The following is a 25,308-nucleotide window of genomic DNA, read 5'->3' as shown; positions in this document are numbered from 1 at the left end:
TAGGATTTTTTTCAGCAGCGGTGGCAAAGTTAGCGTGGAGGGGCAGGAGACTGGGCGTGGTAGTGGGCGTGGCCAATGGCGCCGTCTCCTGCCCCTCCACGCTAACTTTGCCACCGCTGCTGAAAATAATRCTGCCGTAAATGTTAGAGGCCCTTCTCTTGGCCACAGAGACAAAATGTTGCAGTTTTAAAGCTAATTTCCTGCAATTCTACACATTTTGCCATGGCTTATGCCATGTTCTTATCCTATCGGAGTGGCTCAAACATTATAACAAAATCAATGGGGACCCACGCCATGACATTTTTTGAATTTCTAATTCTCCCTGACAGTCTAGTTTTTATTCTGGTGGTGGTTAGTTCTCTTATTTAAAACTATATTACTCCATTATCTTCTCTACATACCTGGTTTTAGTTGTTTAAGTTCACACTGAAAACGTTTTACCATCCTGAAAAATGTATTTTGGGGAGTGGCGGCCCACCGCTGCTAAATGAATATAGGGGAAACSCTGCATTACGACGCAGGCATTTACAGAAGGTTCCCAGGATTCCAACATTACTCTGCTAATGTTGTGGATATTTTGGTCTTAAAACAATGTTTTTCTGTGTRTTAGTGTCTTTTCGTGCTGCCAGACAACCCAAATGGGTGGCTAAATAGAAAAAGAAACACTAAGCAAACTGAAATGAATCAGACACAGCCAATCAACAATGGAAACCAATCATATTGGCTGAGCCAAAGCTGTAAAAACAAGACGAAAACTACTAAACAAACCAAGAKACTGCGATATTGACATACGTCTCCAAAAAATGTATCACTAACGATAAGGAAAACCAAGCCCTTGCATGATGGCCCAATCATGATGCACATGCGTACACACAAGCCTTAGCCCCGATCCTGGCTCACGCTAACCACCCTAAAGGCACCATTTCATAGGGCTGTTGATTTTAGAACAACATTCCTCGCCCGTGTAATTTATTTGAAAGCACAGGAGGTTTCGTTTTCGACCCCCCCCCCCCCCTCCCCCGGCCCAACTCATTTGGGTGTCACGCTGTAAGTAATTGAAGTGTCGGGTCCCGGCGAGCCCTGGGCGACAGCAGAGGAGGGGTTGCAGTCAATTAGTGAAAGCAGAACATGGCAACATACATGTAACAACACAGGTCGAGGCACTCAAGGAAAGCCAACAGTGTCTGTGCTTCTGACACACACACATAAGTTATTCAATTTAATGCGTTATGTTATTCAAATTCTATATGACCTTGCAACCCGAACCGATGTGTGCGTGTGTGAGAATGAAGTCATTTTATGATCTGTGTTGTGGAGAACGGAGAGGGAAGAGGTGACCTCTCACTGCCCTTGCTAGAAGCTGTGGAAGGATGGGGGGGGGGGGGGGGCATGGCTGTGAAAAGATGTTGCTTTGAAATTATAATCAGCATCGCGTAACCATCTGCCCCATGTCAGAAGAGAGAGAGAGAGAGAGAGAGAGAGAGAAGAGAGAAGAGAGAGAGAGAGAGAGAGAGAGAGAGAGAGAAGAGAGAGAGAGGAGAGAGAGAGAGAGAGAGAGAGTGAAGGTGAGTGAGAAGGGTGAGCAAGAGATAGGAGGGAGTGAGAATGGGTTGAGAGAGAGAGAATGAGAAACAGAGATAGAGGGAGTGAGATGGGTGAGAGAGAGAGAATGAGAAACAAGAGATAGAGGGAGTGAGATGGGTGAGAGAGAGAGAATGAGAAACAGAGATAGAGGGAGTGAGATGGGTGAGAGAGAGAGAATGAGAAACAGAGATAGAGAGAGAGAGAGAGAGAGAGAAAAAAGGAAAAGAGAGTTGGATTTTTTTTGGCATTTGGGGCTACTGTGTCCTTCAGTGTTTCCAGAGTTCCACACAGATCTGTGTGCTTAGGTCTTACAGCTCTGTCCCAGACGATGTGATGTGTGCGCGCTGGGTCTGGGTCTGCCAGAGGTAGAGCCCAACCAGACACTCACACACACACACCCTCCTGGACCGCCCTGCTTTCTCCAGCAACCCATCTGTCAACGCCCCCCTAATTCTTGCTAATAGTTTCCAAAAAAACAGAGGTCTACTAAAAATACTGAGCCCCCTCAAAGGCAGAAGGAGTCTGGCAATGGAACTTCAAAAAAGTCTCTCCTCCATCTCTCCCTTCTCTCCCTATAGAATTCCTATTTCCAAATCAAGCTTGCCTCATTAGCATGGCAGACGTGATCTAATATTGATCTAGAATAGATCATTGTATATGTATGATATAAGACGTTCAATAATTCAAAGAGGAATTGTTCTGGACAGACTACATGGATTTAGTCTGTCCAGAACAATGGATGTATCAGTGGAGGCTGCTGAGGGGAGAATGGCTCATAATAAGGGCCCGGAACGGAGCAAATGGAATGGCATCAAACACCTAGAAACCATGTGTTTGATCCGTGCTGCATTACATCAGGCCGTGATTGGGAGTCACATAGGGCGGCGCACAATTGGCCCAGCGTTGTCTGGGTTTGGCCGGGGTAGGCCGTCATTGTAAATAAGAATTTGTTCTTAACTGACTTGCCTAGTTAAATAAAGGCTAKATTTAATTTWAAAAAAATAAAAAATGTATTGGATACCATTCCATTGATTCCGCTCCAGTCATTACCACAAGCCCGTCCTCCCCAATTAAGGTGCCACCAACCTCCTGTGATGCATACTGTACGTACTGTTCAAATATGTGATGCATTCTCATTATCTCAGCTGCTTTCAGACAAATGCTAGGCACATTGTTGAAGTCATGTGCTTTATGCTCTAAGTATCCAGTCATGGCCTGTCGGGTCCATTAGAGCTGGTGGGGTCTGGCCTGTACTGTGATTCCCAGTGTGGACTTCTGGATTACAGAGGGCTGAGCCTAGCAGAATCCGGCATGGTCTGTAGACTCTAGTCTACACTAATGAGAAGGAATAGCATGAGAGAACAGGCTGGCGGGCCAAAAAGCAGACCTGGGCAGGGTAGGGCCGAGCAGGGCTGACACTGGCAGAGCCAGGACTGTATGGCCACACAGTAATAAAATATATAGTTATGTACTCTGACAGTCAAAAGCCACCACCGTACTTGTTAACTGTTCTGTCCGACAAAAACATTGTGATCAAAGTCAAATTAAACAGTCAACTTCGTTACAAGCCGTTGCGTCACACTATAACGTGCCAGTCAGGCTCTCATACCACCATATCATCTCAGTAATGATATAGCTCTGTAACTCTGTACTACCAGCATGCCATAACCATAACACCATCACCACCGTCACACCAACGCACCATCCTATCGCAGTAAGTAATCTAACACTTGTTATTCACCTGTTCCCGACCGCATTTTATCTTTTGGCTCTGAATGAGACCAAGCAGACTATTTTTCCATGACATCTCCTTTAGAAAACAGGCCATCTCAAACTCTCCTATTTTGGCTTCGATTGCAAACTGCTATGGCTCTGGGTTTGTAAACTCGTGTCTGTGGGCAGGATTCATGGAGGGGCGGCGGGGCGGGCGGGGAGCGTGTGTGTGCTGGTTTGTGTCTGCAGACGGTTCCTGGGCCTGCCAAAAACCCAGACAGTAATCTCGGCGAAGCGCATGTCAAACATTAGCGAGACCCGTGAACAATCAAACAGGACTAGAGAGACAGCTCGGCTTGGCTCACACCACCATACAAGCTCTCGACTCAGTTCAGAACTGGGAAGGGGATTCAAAGTATCTTTTAATAATCTCAATGAATGATAATGATTAAGTCAAGAAGGTAAAAACGCTAATGGGGCACGATGCACATGTTACAAAAACATGTGGACTAAGTCGTGTTTTCTCTTCAGCAACACAGCTGTGCTGGTTTCAAATGGAATGAATGGAAGACATTTTTTGTTGTTGAATATAATATACAATATAATATACACTGAGTACACAAAACATTAAGAACAGTCTCTTTCCATGACAAACTGACCAGGTGAATCCAGGTGAAAGCTATGATCCCTTATCGTTGTCACTTGTTGGCTGCAACTCAATATTAGGAAGGTGTTCCTAATGTTTGGTATACTCAGTGCATATTTTTGTTAGAATATAATAAAACATGTATTTATTTAATGGTAGTCCCCCACCCCCCCCGCAGGGGAATCTCCCCGTCAGCTTAACCTTGTCATCACCCCACAGGGGATCATGACCTCAGCCCCCCCAAAAACACTCCCGGAGCCCCATAGCCCTGCGACCCACGGCCCAGAGAAGGGCTCCGGTGACACACCTGGGGACCCCGGCTTCTCCAAAGCGTGCCAATCTCACACCCTCTCCCAGACTGAATACACACACCTCGGCCCGGCGCCACAGACGGCTGCTGCTGCTGACGCGGTGGTGTCCTACAGGGCTCGTTTGTGCGGCCCGCTGCAGAAAGAAAAAGCCAGCCGAGGCCTAACAAAGGGAGGYGACACTCTTAAGAATGAGCTTCAGTGTGCCGTGGGGACGTTTAAAAAAAAACGTAGTCCAGCACACTTTTGAGGACATTTTGGAACCAGCACTCATTCTAGAATGAGCCCTAAAGGGCCTTTTGGAACATTGTAATTACGGACATGTTGGAAGGGACCATGGGTTTGGCGTCCCCTCTGATCTGTGATCAGGTATAGCGTGCAACATGCGTTTAGGTTTTTACTGCCCTGTATCAGCGCTGGGATTAGGTCATCAGTGTTGGCCGCGGCGCACATGGCATTTAGTCCAAGAGTAATGGACGGAGGTGACATATCAATCCCACTGAGGAGGGATCTACGGGAAGTAGGTGGAACGTTTCCCAAACAGCCACGGGACACATAACAGGAGAGGGGAAGAGCGAGGGAGTTACGGGATAGAGTCGGGTGTGGGGGCGGTGGTAAAGGTTGAGAGTAAGTCAAGCGAGTAAGAGTGTAGGAGAAGGAGCTGGACAACGGGGCGCAGAGAAAGCGAGACAGTGAGAGCGTGAGGGGTGGAGATTTGGGGGAAGTTAGAGAACATAATCAAGGGTAGGGATGGAGGGTGCTGGGGTATGAGGCGGGTGTGACTATAAGGGCACAGGGTTGAGGGTCTGGGGGAGGTTGTCAGGGGACAGAGTGAGGGGGGAAATAGAAACAGACCCGCTCCTTGGACCAGCACTGCAATGGCCCCAGCTATGTTCCTCTGGCCCTGTCACTCTCTTTTAAGCAGATCTGGCACAGCTCAACGCTAAATATGATTTCAGGCCAGCAGCGCTGGCAATTACAACATGTTAGAAAAATATACACTGTTTTTCAATGTTTTACTCCTGTTTTTTTCTTTACTCGCCTGTAATTTTATTTAGTTACAGGGAAGATTAAAAGTGGTACAGTGGCTTTTAATACGGTGTTATTTTCCAATGGCTACACATTTGTATGACAAGCAGAATTAACCTGAATTGGGTTCCACCTCCGCCCGTTTTTTAAAGTATCACTACTGACACGCAGTAACCAAATTTGACATATTAAAAAAATCTATGTTCACTTTATCATACAACGCAGTAATCCCATAAAAAGGTAATCTGTTAAAATTACTGCAATTTCACTTGCCAAGCTTTCAGAGTGTGTCTGGATGGTTCTTTTTTGAATACATGTCTTGAAGTAATGTCAATCACTGCCAAATTACATTCTTGGATGACTTAGCTGCCGTGGTGTGCCAACAACTCGAGCTGTTGTCATTCGCTGTTTAGACTTGTTCGTGAGGGGGCGTGTTTACTTCAGAGGGGAGCCCAGAAAACATCAAGTTGGGTTGAGTGTTCAGGAGTCCTGTATATAGAGCTAATAAAACAGAAATCACAAATACTGCTGCTGCGTTTCGGTGTACTGTAAATCTGTTGGGCAATGTAGGGTTGGGGATGGGTTGCATTTGGCATTGGCCACCGGAACATTCCACCCTCATCTTCAACTGTGTCAACAGCAAGTCATCCTGTGTATTCAGGAAGCACACAGATCTAGCCTTACTATAGTCAAAATCTTATTTTAACTTTACCTGCAATGCTGAGACCATTACAGCAACCTCAGATTGAGCATTAATCAAACTCTTTAATATAGCTTCAGGGAAAGAGCTGTTGAAATTAGAGAGAAAATGGGGGATTATAATTAATAATACCGAAAATGACTAATTCGGTTTTAAGCTGAATCCACCCAGAAACACCACGATGTGCAGTTTTCAAATATAAGTTAACGTTACCCATGTTTTGTCTATATTTAAAGGGGGGAAAATGGTATGCTACTTGTCGCATAAAGGAACTGCCACCTGTAATTCAACAATTTGCTCATTATTCACAGGCGTTTGGGAGGATAATGTGGAGAAGGAGGCGAGAGAGAGAGAGAGACACAGAATCCCAGACAGACGTGTGTTTGTGTTGAGTCCGTCTCGCCTCACAAGCCCACTGATGGGTGGGTGTGCAACAGGGCTCAATCCCCATCCCGCACATTCCCTCATTAGGAATTCTGAGACGCATTCAGGAGCTTGTCACTGGAAGAGAATACCTCCTTCACTCAAGGGCAGGGCGGGGAGAGAGGGAGAGAGGGAGAGAGGGAGAGAGGGTGAGAGAGAGCGAGAGAGCGAGAGAGCGAGAGAGAGAGAGAGAGAGCGCGAGAGAGAGAGAGAGAGAGAGAGCGAGAGAGAGAGAGTTGGAGAGATAGAGGGGGTGCCTGGATATAGAAAGATAAGTAACGGAGTAGACCCTGTTCAAAAAATGTCATGGTCCTTTCAACATGGTGGCCATTGAATTGATGAGTATTCTCACGGACCAGATATTTCTATAATGAGTGATTTGTACTGTTCAAAAAAACAAAGTTGCAGGACACAAATACAGGGTAAATGCACTACACAGATCATCAAGCACCTTCCTCTGTTCAAAAACTGCATGAGTACTGAAGAATTCCAATCCATGCTGACACAAACATTTCAAGAATCTGTGTGTGTGTGTGTGTGTGTGTGTGTATGCATGAATTTTCTAACATTGCCATATTAAATCATCAATTTCTAGTTATGAGGTGTGATTGAATTAATGAATCTACACATTCAACAATGCAAATGCAAAGAGAGTAAAAAAAAAAAATGAAATTCGCAAAATTGAAAAGAACAGAATCAAAACTGATAGAAAATGCTGATTAGAGCTGTGACTCACGTAGACACTCGTTGGCCTCGCGGGCGCTGGCCCTTTGCCATGGCCGGTCGTAGTGGAAGGGCTTGCAGCGGTCGCACTCGGGCCCCTCCGTGTTGTGCTTGCAGTCGCACACCAGCTTGCCCTCCTTGTCTTTGAGGCACCGTGAGGCGTGCCCGTTGCACTTACACCTCCCGCCCACCTGGAAGTCCCCCACCGCGTAGAAGTATGCCGGCAGAGACGTGGACGGTACCATTGGGTCTTCGTCAATCCGGCCTCCCCCGCCTATCCCCACTCCTCCTGCCCCTAGCTCACGTGGCAGCTGGGGCCGGCTGAAAACTACGCGGATGTCAGTGACTGTCACCCAGTCCTGGAGCACAGGGCTGTTGTCAAAGTCCTTCCCGGAGGGCCGTCCGTCCAGAGTGCTGAAGGCAATGAGCCCCCCGGATAGGGGGTAGAGGTCAGTGTGGCCATCGGTGCACAGGCCCTCCTGCTCATTCTGCTTGGTGATGGCCGCCTTGTTGGGCCGGTTGTACATGCGCCGACACTGGGACGAGTAGTACTGGTAAGGCGTCCAGCTCTTGCCATAGTCCATGCTCTTGTAGATGGCCAGTGACTCAGGGCGGGGCGAGCAGAACTGCAGGCTGACGTAGGTAATCTCAAACTTCTTGCCAAGCGACAGGGTGAGGGTGACGTTGTGCGGCGAGGTGTGCAGGTTCTCCGATTGCCAGCAGGTGAGGTTGTGGGCCGAGTTGAGGTCAGTGAGGTAGGAGGGCGGATGGGCACGCCGCGGGTCCGCCGCGTCGCAGATCTGGCAGGTGCGCACTGAGGGCCGCTCATCACCGCGCTCCACCACACTACAAGAGCGGGACGGCGTCGGCCGGCCGCACACGCTGGACACGGCCACCTCCTTGCCAAAGGCGGCGTTGATGAACTCGGGGATACAGCGGCGGGCAGCGCCCGCGTCGTCATAGCATGGGTCTGGGGGTGTCTGCTGCCCAGCGAAGGGATTGGCAGCACCGTTAGGGGAGGCGGGAGAGGCGGAGCATGCCAGGAGGCAAAGCCCCAGCAGGCACCTCCAGGCTTCCCTCATCCTGCGTGTGTGTGTGTGTGCCTGAGGGAGTGTGTGTGTAGGTGTGAGAGGGGGAGTGGAAGGAGACCCTTCCTTTAGGGTGACCGTGACCACCGCAGCCTGTCCTGTGAAACAGAGAAACAAGAGAAAGAAAAGAGAGAGGGAGAGATAAGTGCCAGAGCTTGTCATAAAAGGATTCAAAGCAACAAACAACTTTTTTTTACCTCTGCTTATTGATGAAAATATTCACAGTTCAGTCATGTAGATATTCTCATGCTATTGTGGACACGTCCAATCGTCCCAAACACTTCCAGTCATCTTACTGTCGTCAATTCAACCCTACTATATTCGTAAGCTTGCTCATATGAGCTAAATATCATGTTTGTGACATTTCAAAACACCTCAGGGCCTTATAATGAGTAATGGAGTGTTTTCATTAACTAAAAGCCTGTAAAAGAGGTAGTGGGAGAGATGGGAGGGGGGGGGGGTGGGGGGGAGAACGAGTGAGTAAGAGAGAGAAAGAGAGTGACCATATAAAGAGAGATCTTAGATGTTTGGGGCCGGGGCCGCAGCGACCGAGTCCTGAATTTCAATGGCGCCACTCTTCAGCACCTCCATTCAGGTCGTGGCGAGGCATTCTGGTCGTGCTCCGGCAGCGCGCGCGGCAGAAGTCACCCCATAATCCCCSGTTCAAAATATACGGGCAGAGCCGTCAGCCGCACGTGACCTTAGCCAACTCCCCAATTCAACGGTAAAAGAACACTGACCTAAAGAGGAACTAAAGACAAATAACTAGCTGTACACAGTGTTGAATACAATATAGTATTTATTTCCCCACTAGGCAAGTGCAACGCTATATGCCATTTGAACATAAAACATTGCACATGTACCGAGGTACTGTAGCTATATGTGGGCTACGATGGCAACAATGTGTTCTTTACAGATTCCTGGAAGGCTCCATTGGCAGAGCTGGCTGTAACAAAGCCATTGGTTTGGGCTGAAAGGTCTCTATAAATCTCAGACTGTCAGTGTACCTGGATGAGATCATTCAAATGGGCTCCACACCAGCCAGGGGCCTCTCGTTTCCAAAGAGGAAAAGAGGGAGAGAAGGAGCGAGAGAGAGAGAGGGAATGAGAGAAAGATGTAGGGTAGAGCGAGAAAGGGAGGGAGAAAAGAGATGTATACAGCCCGGGGCTTTTCCTCCCTAATCCCCCCCTTATTTGCCGGGGTGTCAAGCCTGGAAGGACCCCATTTGAGACAGACAGCCGAGAGGTTGAGAAGGCGCCCCGATCGTCTTTGCAAGGAATTTATTAAGCTACAATGAAACCGTTGCCCCTCCTTTCTCCCCCCCCCCCTTCTCCTCCTCTCACTCCTCTTATTCGGCATCCCTCCCCTCCTTGGCTAAACAAAAGCCTGCATCTGCCTTGCACTTCAGTCGAGGAGGAAGGCAGACGGAGCGAGTTAAAATGAGTCAAAAAACAAAAGTTCTGTTCTTTTCTTTTTTAGGGGTTCCAAAGCTAGCAACTCTCAGAACACTGGAGAAAGAGCCCAGTCGTCCGGTAAATAGGGGCGCTCTTTTCTACTCAACTGCTTAAGCCTCTACCATTTGGCCTCTCCTCTGGCTGGAGGTGTGTGTGTGCGTGTGTGTGTGCGTGTGTGTGGTAAGAACGGAAAGAGGATAATCAAAATGTAAAGAGATAGAGATAGCGAGATAGAAAACCATTGACATTTCTGTTCCAACTTCTTTATCTATTTATTTTAACTTGGCCGCAAAACATGCATTCTTGTGCATTTCTGGGAGAGTGGTTACATATATCTCCCTAACAATGTTCTATGGGAACAAAGTAAACTATGATTTGACTTTCTCGCGAACAGTCTTCGGACCTAGAAAGGCGACACACAAATAAACAAACCAACTATTTCGCTTCCCAAACATMAAACAGTACTTAAGGCCAAATTGAAGTACGGAATGGAATGCTCTCACAGCCATCCGAGCTCCTAAAAAAAACCTGTCCACCTCACATCAAATAAAATTCCATGTAATGAAAAATGGAGAGTAGGAATGGTACGAGGCTGGTTCATAAATGATTTGGCAAGGAGTGCCGGGCGGAAGACTATGATCAATGGGACATGTCTGAGGGGAAAGGCTAAAGTGGGTGAGCAGGCGGGAGTACATCATTGGAGGCACTCCATCATCAAAGCCTGGCAGCCAGACCAGGCAGCCAGGTCAGGCCCACAGGAGGAGACCGCTGATGGAATTAGCAACTCATTAGCATCGCCGTCCAGCTTCCGTCAGCGCCGCGCCCGTCGGAGAGAGGGAGAGGTGAGAGATGGAGGGACAGAGAGAGAGAGAGGGAGGGGGGCTGCAGTGACTATTACAGAGACGGACAGTGAGAGAGAGGGAGCATGGTTGGAAAGGCAGAGAGGTACAAAGTGGGGTGAAAAGTGTCTGAGAGTGATAGAGCAAAACAAATAACCAAAAGAGGCAGAGAGAAGGAGGAAGGGAGAGAGGGGGGAGAGAGAGAGATGGAAAGAGAACGAGTGACAGTGATAAGGCAGAGATGTCTAAAAGGGAGAGCGAGTGAGGACAGAGATGGAGAGAAGGAAAGCGAGGGAGAGGGGGAAGTGACAGAGATGGAAAGAGGGAGTAGAGGGAGGGAGATTAAAAAAAAGGAGGGAGAGACAGGGGGAGACAGATTAAGGTGGAGGACGACATCGTTGGTCTGTGGCGGCCTGTGGATGACTAAATATGGTGTGGTCCACACACAGCTCTGCTCGGCCTGCTGGGAGATTCTTCCAGCGGTCTGGTGCTGTCAAGCACGTCTGGCAGATGAGACGCATAGGTTAAACAGAGGAGGAACAGTGCCATTGCCGCTCTAATTCCACCTCAACAGTTCCCCCTGAAAAGAACACTCACTAACTAGCTAGGCTCTATCACAACCGGCCGTGATTGGGAGTCCCATAGGGCGGCGCACAATTGGCCCAGCTTCGTCCGGGTTTGGCTGTGGTAGGCCGTCATTGTAAATAAGAATTTGTTCTTAACTGACTTGCCTAGTTAAATAAAGGTTAAATATAAATAAATAAATAAACAAACCTAGCAACTCTGTGTTAGCTTTTCAAAACATAAGCTAACAGTAAAAGCATACACTACAGCTAACAACTCAAGCTAACCGCTACATAGCCACTCTAGTCTAGCTTTGAACAAGACTGTGTCCTTGGTATGGAAACATCACTGACCGACATTGTTCAACTTGCTTGTTCTGTGTAGAATTTTGACAAGTGTGTGTGCCAATTCCGCAAACTTCTCAGCCGAGGCGTCAGCGGAGAGACATAGGCTGACTTCCCCGAAACACTCGGGTAAGTTTGAGCTTCAGCAAGAAATGATCTGCTGCTCTCAGCATTGACAGAGTTTTTCACAAGCCACAAGTTCTTCTCGACAGGGGCAGACACTGTATCTAATTAAATGTGGTTGAAGTAGCAACAGCAGTGTGAATGTCTGTGAGGAGTAGGGAATACCACACAGAAACGCTTTGCTATTTGGCTCTAACTACGACTAACTACCAAAAAGAGGCTACTTCTTACAAGTGGAGCGCGCCGCATGTCATGTGCTAGGCCTACAGATTCAATTGAAATCTAATCGCCTAAACACACAAACCTGCTTTTTTTTAAATGACTGTATTTCCACCCACTTGGCTAAAGTGCCTAGTCATTCAGGAAGGACTGAAATGGCCAGTGCTTGCAATCTAACACTGCACGTGACAAGATGCTTTACTGCTTCTGAGTCCCGAGAGGTTAACCAATTTATTTCCCCAGGTTGATATATGGCTTTATGTGCATGGAACACATGACAAGTTATCAGCCGCTTGCTGATTCTGGTTCTGCAAGGTCCTGCAATGTCACAAGGAATATCAGGGTGTTTATGTGATTGGAACTGATCCAATAGGTTTTGCCTAAGAGGTTAATCGAACAATAAGGGGGGGGGGGGGGGGGGGGGGGGGTGGGGGGGGGTGGGGGGGGGGGGGGGGTGGGGGGGGGGGGGGGGGGGGGCGAAGGAGAGAGAGGAATAGGGTGGTCCTGGCTGCGAAATTCCGGGGAGCGTTTTTTCAGCTTTCCCGTCACCAGGAGATCATCCCATGTTGAGTTGTGTCTCTTTCAAGCGCGGCTCCTCTGTCAGAGTTCACGGATTAGGAAAACAGGAGGTGCTGAGAGGCTTTATTTGGCTTGGGCGTGGGGGACCGGGGGGAGGGAGAACTAGAGGGGTGCAGTGGGAGAGGGACAGCTGATCCACCTCGTAGCCCAGTCAGGGACTCCCATGCTGGGGCAGTGTGTTGGGGAGGTGGCCCTCTCACCACGATGCTGAATGGATCTCCTTGGGGCTCCTCCACTCAGATGACCCTGGGAGGAGTCTAGGCCCAGTGCCCCAATGGCTGTGTCCCTGGGCCCAGTGTACAGTAATCCCTGATTGGCCTGTTAGCAGCTGTGGCAACTGTGGAGGACTTTTTAAATGTGAACAAGAGGGCACTACTGTACACTGTCTATCAGAGTCCAGTCATAATTATGGGAGATGCAGCGTATGCATTTAAATGGGTGGGGTTGATTGACTGAGCAAATCCCCTACACACACACACACACACCACACACACACGCACAGGGTAAATACACGTGATTGACAGTCCACAGGCAATAGGGTATTAGTGGCACAAACCAAATCCGATGAAGGAACAAGTGAACAAGAGAGCAGGAGAGGAACAGGGGCAAGAGGGGGTCAACTTTCACAGCTGAGGGTGTCATTAGCAGGGGGGTTCACTGACAAATTTTGAAAAGTCTCACGCCTGCTCTGAAGCAGAAGAGAAAGAGAGAGAGAGAGAAAACGAACAAATTTGAAAATGTATGCACTAACTACTGTAAGTCGCTCTGGATAAGAGCATCTGCTAAATGACAAAACTGTAAAGGGAGGGAACCTCCCCCATAGAGTCCAGCGCTGGGGGACTATCTCAGACACAAAGAGACACACAGTGTGCCACAGAAGGTGGCTTTCAGGGGCAGAGAGCAGTTTCTCTCTTTCGCTCTCCATTCTAAGAGAGCGAGAACGCCCAGGAGAGGAATGCAGCCGCTGCGGCCCAGCCTACTCTCCAGTAGTTATTAAAACAGAACCTGATCCAGAACTACGAAGAGTAGAGGAGAGGAGGCAGGTCAGGCTACTTCGCATAGATCCAGACAGGAAGCTGTACTAAGCTTGGGGTTCTCTGTGTTACACTCCACTACAAAGGGAGGCAAAAAATGCTGATATCACAAGTTAGGGGTATTTTCTGTTCATTCTGTGAATCTGGTGTTTTTGGTCTGTGAGTAAGAGTCTGTGGTGTGGAAAGGGAGAGATGTGAGACTGCGAACATGGCGCAAGGTCGATTCATGGGTGAAACAGTGTCAGAAAAAGGTTAATTTGTTCACATCAAGACGGACAGACAGGCAAAGTACTGTACTAACACTTGCTTAGGGACAACGAACTCCAACAAACACACTAGCAAACATCAGGTAAATAGAAACAACATACACAAACACCCAGCCAAACGAGTGGAAGCCATAAGATGCCCAGATGCAAAGATCTAGGATCCGCATTCCCTTTCCAATCCTAACCTTCACCATTAGGGGGAACAAGGCATCACTGACCTTAAATCAACCTGACGTGGGGATGCGGTTGACCCTGGATGCTGATCTACCTAATTTACTCTGAAGTCATGTGCGGGAGCCTATAGAGTGGCCTAACTGACTCCGTGATGTCGTGGTTCAGTACCATGGAGAGATCCCAAGAGGAAGTTTTAGGCCTCGAGTCTCTGACCTCATACATGACTCACTGCTCCGGGTATAAGTACATTATCACTGATCTAGGATCAGTTTACAGCCACCCAATCATAACCCATACCATAAGGGGGGGGGGGGGGGTTAGACTTAGAGGACACAAACCTGACCTTTCATCCTGCTCCTAACAGACTCACACACACTAGGTTTAAAGTGGCTTCCTCCTTTGAGCTTATTGAGATTGGAGAAGAGATAGTGTGTGTGTGGGAGGGGGGGGGGGGGGGGGGGGGGGGGAGAAAGACAAAATGATAGAACAACTGTAACCAAAGAGAGAGATAGAGAGAAACCGAGAGAGACCGAGAAAGAGAGCGATACAATTTAATACTGACTTTCCAAACTATAAATTGTTGCCATCCTAAAATAGGCCTACAAATCCCCCCACCCCCACCCCATCTTGGTTTGAGGACATGGAGATTTTAACTGTGGAGTCTGGGAAAGAATAAGGGCTTGAGCTCATCCCTGAGTTTCATAGAACACATACCTTTCATATGAAACATGTTTTATACGGGAATCAGGGAGAAATATACCTTGGCTAATGAGGAGATAGAGGCTTGTTCATTTCATAATGTGCTGGCGGTTTGGCCTTCGCCAAAAGCATTTATAGCCTGTGTCAAGCTGTGATCCGCTTTTAAAAAAAGAAATATATTTCCCCCTACATGTGTTCTCAAGATGGGACGGATGACACCCACTGCTGTGTGAGACGTCAGAGAGAAGACAGGAGACTTCCCGCCGGATCTTCTAAATGAAGATCTCACAATATGGAGACATCAGTGACAACTCCATGTGTAAGGCCTATTCCAACATACTGGGTCCGGATGACAGGCTTTAAGTGAGGATTGAGGAACCACCTTAGATGTCTTTCATACATGGCTTTTCATTGACGCTACGAGGAGTTTTCGATTTCCCATGTGGGGGGGGGGGGCGTAACCATGGTTCTGTCAGACGTGGTGGTCAGAAGTGCCAGGTGAGCTGTTCCTGGATCAGAGGGAGTGGGAAGTGGTTTGTAGAGGGGGGGTTGAGGTGTGTGCTTCAAAGCCCTTTGATGGTTGGCTCTGCGGTAGGCAGGCTTGCGGTTTCTCCCCGAGCCCTCCAACAGGAAAAAAGCTTTTTCCATTGTACAAGAGACTTCCCCACAGCCAGAGCTAGCTGGGCCACTTTGAACTGACGGGGGATGCCACAAATAATTTTATTAAGTGTTCAAAATGCTCTTAGCGCTCACATACACACACACCACACACATACACACTCACACACAAACGCTCTCATTCACACATAGGCACGGACATGCACACCACACACACTCAGACAAACACATGCGGTCTCATTCACACACACGGAGACCCATACATTATCAGGGGTGCCAGGGTTTTTGAAGGCAGGGGCTGAATCATCAGACAACCCACCCTTCCCCTTATCCCTCGCTCTCCACCTCTCTCCTTCTACTCCTCCCATTCTCTCCCTCCCTTTCCACACAGAGCTCGATGGTGATGTCCATTTTCCAGGCTGGAGCAGGGTAATGGTACACTGCACAGCGGTGAGTTATGGCCGGGAGGGGAGGGAAAAGAGAGAGAGAGAGGGAGAGAGGCCCTCCCGGTCCACCGAGCTGGTCTGCTCCTTCATGTTGCCATGGCAGCCCCCCGGGGGCCAGAGGAAAAGAGAAGATAGCCAGGCTCTGTTTATGACAGTCACCTGCTATTTTACTGGCCCTGTTTCCCTGTGTCCCCCTAACCCCCTGTGCCCACATGCTGACTGGCTGTCATTGAGATGAGTTGGAGCTGGGGCTATGGGGCGAACACATGTGGTTGTCATACCTTTGGGAAGGCCAGACATGCGGTGCCTGTCGACAGCGAGTGAGTCGACAACAACTCACCCCAGACCAAAGGAAGTATTGGATTCCTTCAGATAGAACTAAAACACCTGCATGCGTACACTAATGGCATTTTCTTTATTGATAATTGAGATAAAACAAGAGTTCAACCTTAAAATGGTTTAGATAGCAGGGTGGTCAAAACAACCTGAGCACAAACGCACACGCACAGACCTCACACACCCTTCTGCATCTGGAGGAAATGTGTGCTGCTGACACATGCGGACTTGGCAGGGAGTTGGGAGTGGTGGGATGGAGCTTCGGAATCTCGGCCCGGGATCATCCCACGGGAAGGGGCGCGCGAGGCGTCACACTGACGAATGACGAGCAGCAGTTAAACAGGGGCGTCCGGCTTGCACCGACACCAACACACACTTATAAAAGACAGAAGAGACAGTGTTTTGTCTTCCCTCCCACCTCCAATGTAAAAAGGTGAAAGGGAGATGTGGTGTGGTTGGGTGCTAAGGATGGTCACTCATCACACTGCCACCATCTATCTATCTATCTATCTATCTATCTATCTATCTATCTATCTATCTATCTATCTATCTATCTATCTATCTATCTATCTATCTATCTATCTATCCCGACAGTCCATCTCCCCAGTAAGAGTTACATTTCTGTGTGCAGAGTGCCAATAGTTAGAACTGAGGAGAGCAGAGGTAGGCCCATTCTGATTCCTTGTGAAATGCCACTTTTGAAGGCCTACATTGCCAAACCATTAGGCACAGCATAAACATAATGCAGTAGATTTGTGGGGAAGAGAACTACATTGGCATTCCCTTTTGGTGCAAAGCCAAAAGATGATGAATAGGTTCAGATATGAATCAGATGAATCTGCGAATAGTCGGGCTCGCTGGCTGTTCTTCCATAAAGGGTCAAAGTTGAGTCAAAATGTGTGGACTTAGCTTAACACTCCAAATCAGCTTGTTTCGTTTGTTAAGGATGACAAATGTTGATCTCTGCAAACCAACAGCTGTCTCAGGCCCACCGAAAGAAGAAAAAAAAAGCGGGGGGAAAAGAACCAGCAGCATTCCTTCCCCCCTTCAAGACTGTTCAAACCAGAGAAGAAAAATATATTGGATGTGTTGACTTTACTCGTTCAGGTGGACGAGCCAGAGTCCCAAGGAATCCTGCCTTGAAAAGCACAGAGAAAATGATCTGCTTACGTTACAACAACACACAACACACACACACACACACACACACACACACACACCACACCACACACACAACACACACACACACACACACCCACACACACACACACCCACACACTCACACACACACACACACACACCACACACACACACACACAACACACCACACACACACCACCACCAGAAGGAGTTTAGAAACCTGCTGGAGTGAGTTCCTGTGGATTAGCTTACACACCCGTGTGCCTGAGCCCTGGTGACTCCTGGCTCAACCTTTGACTGTGTGTTATTGATGGATCATAACATGATGCAATTAAATGACTATGATTAATTCGCAAAAACAAGCACAGACATTCCTATATGAACAACCGTGCAGTTGTTGCATTTGACCAGACAATCCTGCTCATAAGGTTTGCCACATTCCACAGTTAAAACCATATCAACGTTTTCTTTATCTGAGTGAACAACTTAAGGGTGTATCAACAACACCATCTTTCTGGATGGCTTCCAGCAATTTGCCAGGAGAATGAGGATAAGTGGGTCAAGTGGCTGACACCCTTTAATCTCTAATAGGGGCATACCTTAGCTCAATCGACGCATTTAAGATAAGGAATCTATTGCAGTTGTGGTGTAACTCTTTCTCCCTGCAGCATGTCTGCTAGTCTGTAATATGTAGCCTATAGGATGTGAGTGTTGAGAAAAAGACGGGCCTCCTAATTATAATTGCGAGGTGAATAGTTTCATAGGACTCATGCTCAGTGCCATATCAGCCAAATCAGGCTTGCCAAGACAAGAAAACTTGCCAATCATTTTCGTCAAGAATTTTTTTTCCAACTTGGATTCATATAATATAATCACATAGAAAATATTTAGTTCTGACTTGTATCTCTCAACAATGTTATCCTTCAATTCATTTCATTACTGGTGGGGTTTAAACTTGTTGGTATCAGCATTGGTTAAGCGGAATCCTTGGGATGTCCCTACCCTAAACCCTAACCCTAACCTTAATTTACCCTTACCCTAACTTTAACCATAATCCGTACCTAACCTTAACCATTTCAAATGTCAACTACAATGGGGTATGGACGTCCCAAGGATCCCAAGTAGCATGTTCCTATAAGCTTCAAGACAGAACATTTTTACTTCCTAATCTTCCATTCTCGTGTTTTTCTATACGAATGCGGTGGCGTCAAAGTAAAGGGAAAATATTAGAATTGACAAAAGCATTGGGAGACTTGGCATACGGTGTAGGCTACATTCGAATGCGGGATACGAGGAGTGCTGCTTGGTTTGGCATCTCTATTTAGCCTAGATTGGACTGATATTAAAACACATGGACTCTACCTACTTCTTGCAACCTATATTAAATTCTCCGTTTAGGCTGTTTTTCTCGTTCTTTCCCTCGACCCACGGGGCAGCTGTAAACTAAGGAGAGTTCACACCGCGCGCTAGATCTCGCTCACCGCGCTCTTTGATCGCCCACCTGTCCGCCTTGCCTCTCCATTTCAGTGCGCCCAGAGGTTTCCTACAAAAAACGACTAACCGTAATATCACTACACTATACTTGTATTACCATAAACAATACTAATAAGTATTCATCTGAACAAATTATAGGGTGGATATTTTACCCATCATTTCAAGCGTGACATAATAACGTCTACCTTAACTTTTTACCTACAAAACAATAACTATAAACCGTATTGCAATAATTAAATAATGTGAATTGAATTCATAAGGAGCAAATAAAGATATTAATTAGACAACTGCGTAATTAACAGTGCTTTACGCATAGTGGATCAGCCTTATAATATATAAGAATAAATAAAAAAATCCCACAGTGAAATACATTTGATAAAACTTCATGAATGTGAGCTAAATAATGGAGCATATGAAGACAGACAAACATAGGCTACTGGAAATGACTGAAATTGACTTCGTAAACTCACGTGTTAAATGCGTAAAATGGACATCAAACTTACCCAAGAGCGGTGTATTGGCGATTCTTAAAACGACAACACAGTCCAACGTTTCAGGTCCAAAACAATCAAAAATAAATGTGCATCTGTCAGAAGAAAATCTTCTTCCCAAATGCAATGGACAAGTCCCGTCTGCTCAGTCTCGAGCGTTTTGAGGACGGTACATTATACAAAGCTGTTCAGAAACAGAGGCACGTTCAGTATTCTCCAAAAGCGACAGATATCATGAGCAAGGCAAGGGGGCCACAGTACAGAGGTGAGACACTGCACTCGCCCGCTCCGTTCAGACCAAGTGAAAAGAGACCAATACATCCATAGGTTGAAAAGCAAGCGAGGGATAGGCTACTCCCCATTAAAATCAATTCCAGATTTTCTTAACCTTGCGCGCAAGAGCGTCTTGGATCACAGTCGCGACCGCAGAGAGAGAGAGAGAGAGAATCATATTTGAATTAATAAGGCAATGTGCATCTTTGACTCACAATAATGTGGAGTAAATAACTTAAGTATAAAAAATACACTAACCATATCAACCTTTGTAAGTGTTGTCAAACGAAGAGCTAGCTATAACTAAACAAACCAGCGCGTATCATTTTACAACCATTATAGGTCTATACCTCAGTTGCTATAATGCTTGTGTTACTGTGAGCGTGCTAAAATGAATGCCCGATGCTTGGTGTTTTCGCTGGCAACCATATGGCGGTCGTAATGAGAACACAAAACATTGAACTTGTTGAAACTCAGTTGAGGGGGCTCGAGGGCTCGCAGAAACTAGAGGCAGATGCGATTGTTATAACGTATTAATTATAATAATAGCCAGAACCAGCTTGGTCATATTAGTGGACGCCAACGCTCCAAAACAGCCACATATAGGACATGCGTATTATGACAGACAAGGGGGCACCTAATTAAATAAACGGGTATTATATTTTGCTTGCAGCGCCGGTCTTTGGTTGAGGATCCAAGAACAGGCCTATTGTSAGGACGTTTAGAGATTGGAGGCATTTTCTGCAGGTCTATGCGTTCTCATTTTCAGAGAGGTCCCTTCAGGCCCACAGTGTCCCTCATGCGCCACTATGGCGAGGGGTAAGTATAACAGCATTGCATCAATAAAGACCCCCCTCATTCATAATTCCTCGTGGTTCATTTGTTAATAGGCCATAGATTATGTGGCATAGGCTTTGTCAGCGTGAGTAGGCTAAACGTTCATAATGTCACTGTGCGTTTGTGCATAAAAACAGAGTTGGTAAACGGAGAATATTTGCGCCATTAATTTAACAACTCTCGACGGGACTATCATGTTTGGTTTATATTCTAAACCTTTCATTTACAGTGCACGCATATTCGGTCCGGTGTGTTATTGCAGGTGTAGCAATGAATAATTACACACACCGTTATTTCGTGCCCCTGCACCCCATGCGGTTCTTTCAAATCCTTAGTGCCTCCTGACTCCATTGTAAGCTGATCAACATTCTTAGTGTATTTACTGCACCATCCACTGGGGGTAACAGTACCAGGCTATACAACAACTGATTCATTTGTTCTTTTAGAATTTTTTGAACCAAAACAATGGATCTTTTAATATTCTCTAATATGGTTCTTAGCCCTGAAAAATCTTACATTATAAAGTTTGAGCATGATTTAAAGCGCAGTGTGTGTGTGTGTGTGTGTGTGTGTGTGTGTGTGTGTGTGTGTGTGTGTGTGTGTGTGTGTGTGTGTGTGTGTGTGTGTGTGTGTGTGTGTGTGTGTGCTCACATCTGTCTGTTTGTCTTAGGTCTACTCTTGGACAGCTTCTCACACGATAAAGGAATAGGCAACAGAAAATACTGACATTAAAGTAGAGTACAGAGGAATTATTTTCACACTGTTGACCTGAATGACAGAAAGAAATAATCAACAGATAATAATGGAATAGTGTGCAGTGGACAAGGTTTAGGGGGGTGGAGGAGAAGTAAATAACAAATACAGAGGGCAGCAAAAGTGTCTCTTCGTTCCTATTTTTCCAGGCTCTGTTGCCTGAGTTATCCCAGTCTCATCTTCCTCTCCTCCCCTACTTTCCTGAGTCCTATTCTCCTCTTCGCGGTGGTGAGAGGCTAATACCACTCTATATACAAAACTATGTGGACTCCCCTTCAAATTAGTGGATTTGGCTATTTCAGCCACCCCCATTGCTGACATGTGTATAAAATCGAGCACACAGCCATGCAAGTCCCATAGACAAAACATTGCAGAAGAATGGCCTTACTGAAGACCTCTGTGACTTTCAACGTGGCACCGTCATAGAATGCCACCTTTCCAACAAGTCAGTTGCGTCAAATTTTCTCCTGCTAGAGCTGCCCGGTCAACTGTAAGTGCTGTTATTGTGAAGTAGAAACATCTAGGAGCAACAACGGCTCAGCCGCGAAGTGGTAGGCCACACAAGCTCACAGAAAGGGCCCGCCAAGTGCTGAAGCGCATAAAAAATGGTCTGCCCTAGTTGCAACACTCACTACCGAGTTCCAAACTGCCTCGGAAGCAACGTCAGCCAATAATTGTTCGTCCAGGAGCCTTCTCATTGAAATGGGTTTCCATGGCCGAGCAGCCGCACACAAGCCTAAGATCACCATGCGCAATGCCAAGCGTCGGCTGGAGTGGAGTAAAGCTCGCTGCCATTGGACTCTGGAGCAGTGGAAACGCGTTCTCTGGAGCGATGAATCACGCTTCACCATCTGGCAGTCCGACGGACGAATCTGGGTTTGGCGGATGCCAGGAGAATGCTATCTCCCCGAATGCAAAGTGCCAACTGTAAAGTTTGATGGATGAGGAATAATGGTATGGGCCTGTTTTTCATGGTTTGGGCTAGGCCCCTTAGTTCCAGTCAAGGGAAATCTTAACGCTACAGCATACAATGACATTCTACACAATTTTGTGCTTCCAACTTTGAGGCCTTGAGGCCTTTTCCTGTTTCAGCATTACAGTGCTCCCGTGCACAAAGCGAGGTCCATACAGAAATGGTTTGTCGAGATGGTGTGGAAGAACTTGACTGGCCTGCACAGAGCCCTGACCTCAACCCCATCAAATACCTTTGGGTTGAAATGGAACGCTAACTTCGAGACAGGCCTAATCGCCCAACATAAGTGCCTGACCTCACTAATGCTCTTGTGACTGAATGGAAGCATGTCCCTCAACATCTAGTGGAAAGCCTTGCCAGAGGAAGCTGTTATAGGAGCAAAGGAGAGACCAACTCCATATTATTGCCTATGATTTTTGGAATGAGATGTTCGACGAGCAGGTGTCCACATACTTTTGGTCATGTAGTGTTGTTAACAATAGGTGAACACATTAATAAACTCCCCTCTATTGTCTTATAACCAATTGCCATATAACCTGAAAGTATTTAAAATGGTATTTGTCTTTCCTCCCTTGTCTTCAACCTTTTCTCATTCCTCTTCCTCTCCAGTATTGCTATTCATCTCCTCTGTTCAGTCCTCCCTCTCCCTTCTTCTCCTTTTACTTTCCTTGCTTCCCTCTACCCTTCCTTCACATTATCCTCTCTTCTATGGCGTCTCTCCCCTCAACCTTTTTGGCAGTTATATAATCTGAATATTTTCCCTATCATCAACATGGAACACGGTTAATACAGTTATGAATACATTTTCAACTTAAAGCTGTATATTTGTTATATAGGACCCTTCATCTCTACGTGTTATAAATCCTTTGTTTTAAATACACACATCTGCAAAACCTTGATCAATAAAATGGCCCTTCTACTTTTTCCACTCACTAAGTTGACTTCATCTCTGTCATAATAATATTATACATTGTTGTGTATGTGTGAAGGAATAGGTTGCTTAAAAAGATTTACAATCTTATTGGATGGTGTTATTGTCAAAATGATGTCGTTTTAAATCTGCTTAGTTTGTTAATGATATCAGTAGAGGGCAGTAATCATTTGAAAGCATTTAACCCTGACCCATCAATCTGTAAACCTCAATCATTACCTTATGATGGAACAGCAATTGGATTACATGGGTGATCATGCCAATGTTTTTTTTTAAACCAAGCAGTCATACATTGAATATGAAATTGGCTACTAAACAGTGCTCCATGGTGTAGTTTAGCCTACATGCATATAGTTTAGCCTGGTCTCCATGCAGTAACCATTTAACAAGCAGTAACATTTGAATACTGTAAAATAGGCCTATGAACCAATGCATGCACACAGCATGAAACAAGCACCACTCAAACATCTCCATCCCACTGTAACTGTCCCATTTGTCCTGGACAAAGGAACTAAACTAGGCAGGCACTAATCTAGGTAGATTATCACTCTAATTACAAGTGGTGACAGATTAGGCTACATCAAAGGAAGAATGAAAGCAAGAGTAAGAACAGGCAACACACTCACTTGCTGTCACAGTGAATCCAAGCGGGGAGCGCTCTGCAGTCCTTTGTGTTGCTGCACTTGGATTACTGATTTTGTCTCAAAAACAAGCTCCAGGGATTTTTCCAAAGCTCCGTTCTACAGCGTTGGGTTCCCTGCGGCGGACACCTTTAAGAAAATGTCAGCCTCCGGCTTTTGCCTAGCTTCATTTTTGGCATCTCCGCTGCTGAGCGCAAGAGCCGAAGGTACCTTCCTCTGAGGGAATTTCCACACCTACATGTAAGTGGGTAGAGTGCGCCCTCTTCTGACCGCGCGTCGCACATGCAACTGTAGGCCATTCAAAACGCAACCGCTAATAGTCCCCTAAATGCAACTAAACTCGAAAGCAAACTCAAAAGTAAACAAAATAAGCTACCAACAACGCAAAATACACAGACAAATTGGAGACCTTATACCCACCTAACTCACTCTTGACAATAAATACTGAAAGAATAGCAAAACTTGTCCTGCATCTTGTCTAATTAGTGAATCGATGTCAGGTGTGGACACAACTGACGATATGGGGCGTGCTCATAAAAGAGCGAGAAGATAATTTTCCCGCTCGTCAATCTGTATTGACAATAACACAAAACAGGATTGGAAACATATTATGGACAGTTGATAACGTTAGGCCTATTATAGATTTAAGCCTACATTTGGAGGTGAGAGAGAAATGCCAAACTCCCTCTAAAATATTTAGGTAGCACTAGGGAAAAGGACTGCCTTAAATTAGTATTACATATAATTTAACTTTCCCGTCAAACATGCCAAGACCCCTTAAAATGAATTAAGTCGTCCTTAAACAATTGGCCTCTTAAATTTCCCCAGTGCCCTTTATTTTTCAATTTATGGGCATATCAAGGATATCAGGAAATGTATCCTTAATAATGCCTTACTACACAGTGTTTGATCGCTCCCTTGCTTTTGGGGTTTAAGGATAGTTTAAGAGATATATGGAGCATGCCCTTAACTATACATTAATTTAGATTGTTTTTGTTTATCCTTTTCAGATTAAGTGCCGATTAAAGAACACATTGCGCTTCTTAAAAATACAATCCTTTCGACTAATTATGGCATCGCACATTCCGTTGCGATTTTAGCATGTTAATCTTGGTGTGGCAAAAAAAAGTACAATTATTTTAGATGCATGCCAGCAAAGCTAGTACACAACACTAAACAATATATTAATTGCACTATAACGGTGATAAACGGTGCCCACTACATAAAGCTGTCCCAAAAGCAGTCCCAACACCTTACCACTGCTACACCTGTCTATCAGCGGAGCCTTGTCTGGCAGCGAAACAGTTCATTCAGCCTAATTTACAGCCTTTAAAAAAACATAGCTGATATGGCGGACTTGCTCTACTGACAATTGAGATCTACAAACGAGCGAATAAGAGGAAATTTCTATTAAGACATTATTGAGCGAGCTAGGACAGACGTAGTCAATATAACTATTTGTTCAGCACTTTTGAAATGTCATCAAAATCTGCCATTCTCTGGATTTGTGGCGCTTTCAAGACAACTTGAAACAAGTTAAAATCATGATGACATCAGTGATCTTCAGGTCAGAGCTCTAGGAAGTGGCCTAAATCTAATTTTATTGGTCACATACACATGTTTATCAGATGTTATTGTGGGTGTAGCGAAATGCTTGTGTTTCTAGCTCCAACAATGCAGTAATATCTAACAATTTCACAACAATACACACAATACACACAAATCTAAGTAAAGGAATGGAATTAAGAATATATAAATATATGGACGAGCAATGTCAGAGCGGCATAGACTAAGATACAGTAGAATAGAATACAGTATATACACAAATGAAATGAGTATTGCAAAATATGTGAACATTATTAAAGT

The 25,308-nt window shown here is 46.0% G+C and overlaps 1 protein-coding gene across 4 annotated transcripts in view; it reads right to left on the bottom strand.

Annotated features, from left to right (window-relative positions):
• Positions 1-23,634, bottom strand: part of ntn2 (netrin 2) — a 57,687-nt gene extending 34,053 nt beyond the window's left edge. The window contains exons 1-2 of one of the 4 annotated variants that reach the window (XM_024007885.2): positions 23,428-23,634; positions 7,140-8,312 (exon numbers count right to left, since the gene is read on the bottom strand). In XM_024007885.2, coding sequence (XP_023863653.1) covers positions 7,140-8,208 — 1,069 coding nt within the window. In that variant the 5' untranslated portion in view covers positions 8,209-8,312; positions 23,428-23,634. Of the gene's footprint in view, positions 1-7,139; positions 8,313-19,046; positions 19,659-23,427 lie in introns of those variants that run through there. The other 3 variants (XM_024007887.2, XM_024007884.2, XM_024007886.2) reach the window with 3 other exon arrangements.
• Positions 23,635-25,308: the final 1,674 nt, after the last annotated feature.

Source organism: Salvelinus sp. IW2-2015, linkage group LG18 (genome assembly GCF_002910315.2).
Source record: "Salvelinus sp. IW2-2015 linkage group LG18, ASM291031v2, whole genome shotgun sequence".
NCBI classification, from domain to species: Eukaryota; Metazoa; Chordata; class Actinopteri; order Salmoniformes; family Salmonidae; genus Salvelinus; species Salvelinus sp. IW2-2015.
Note: the sequence above shows the minus strand (reverse complement) of the source record. Positions and strands in the feature narration are given on the sequence as shown.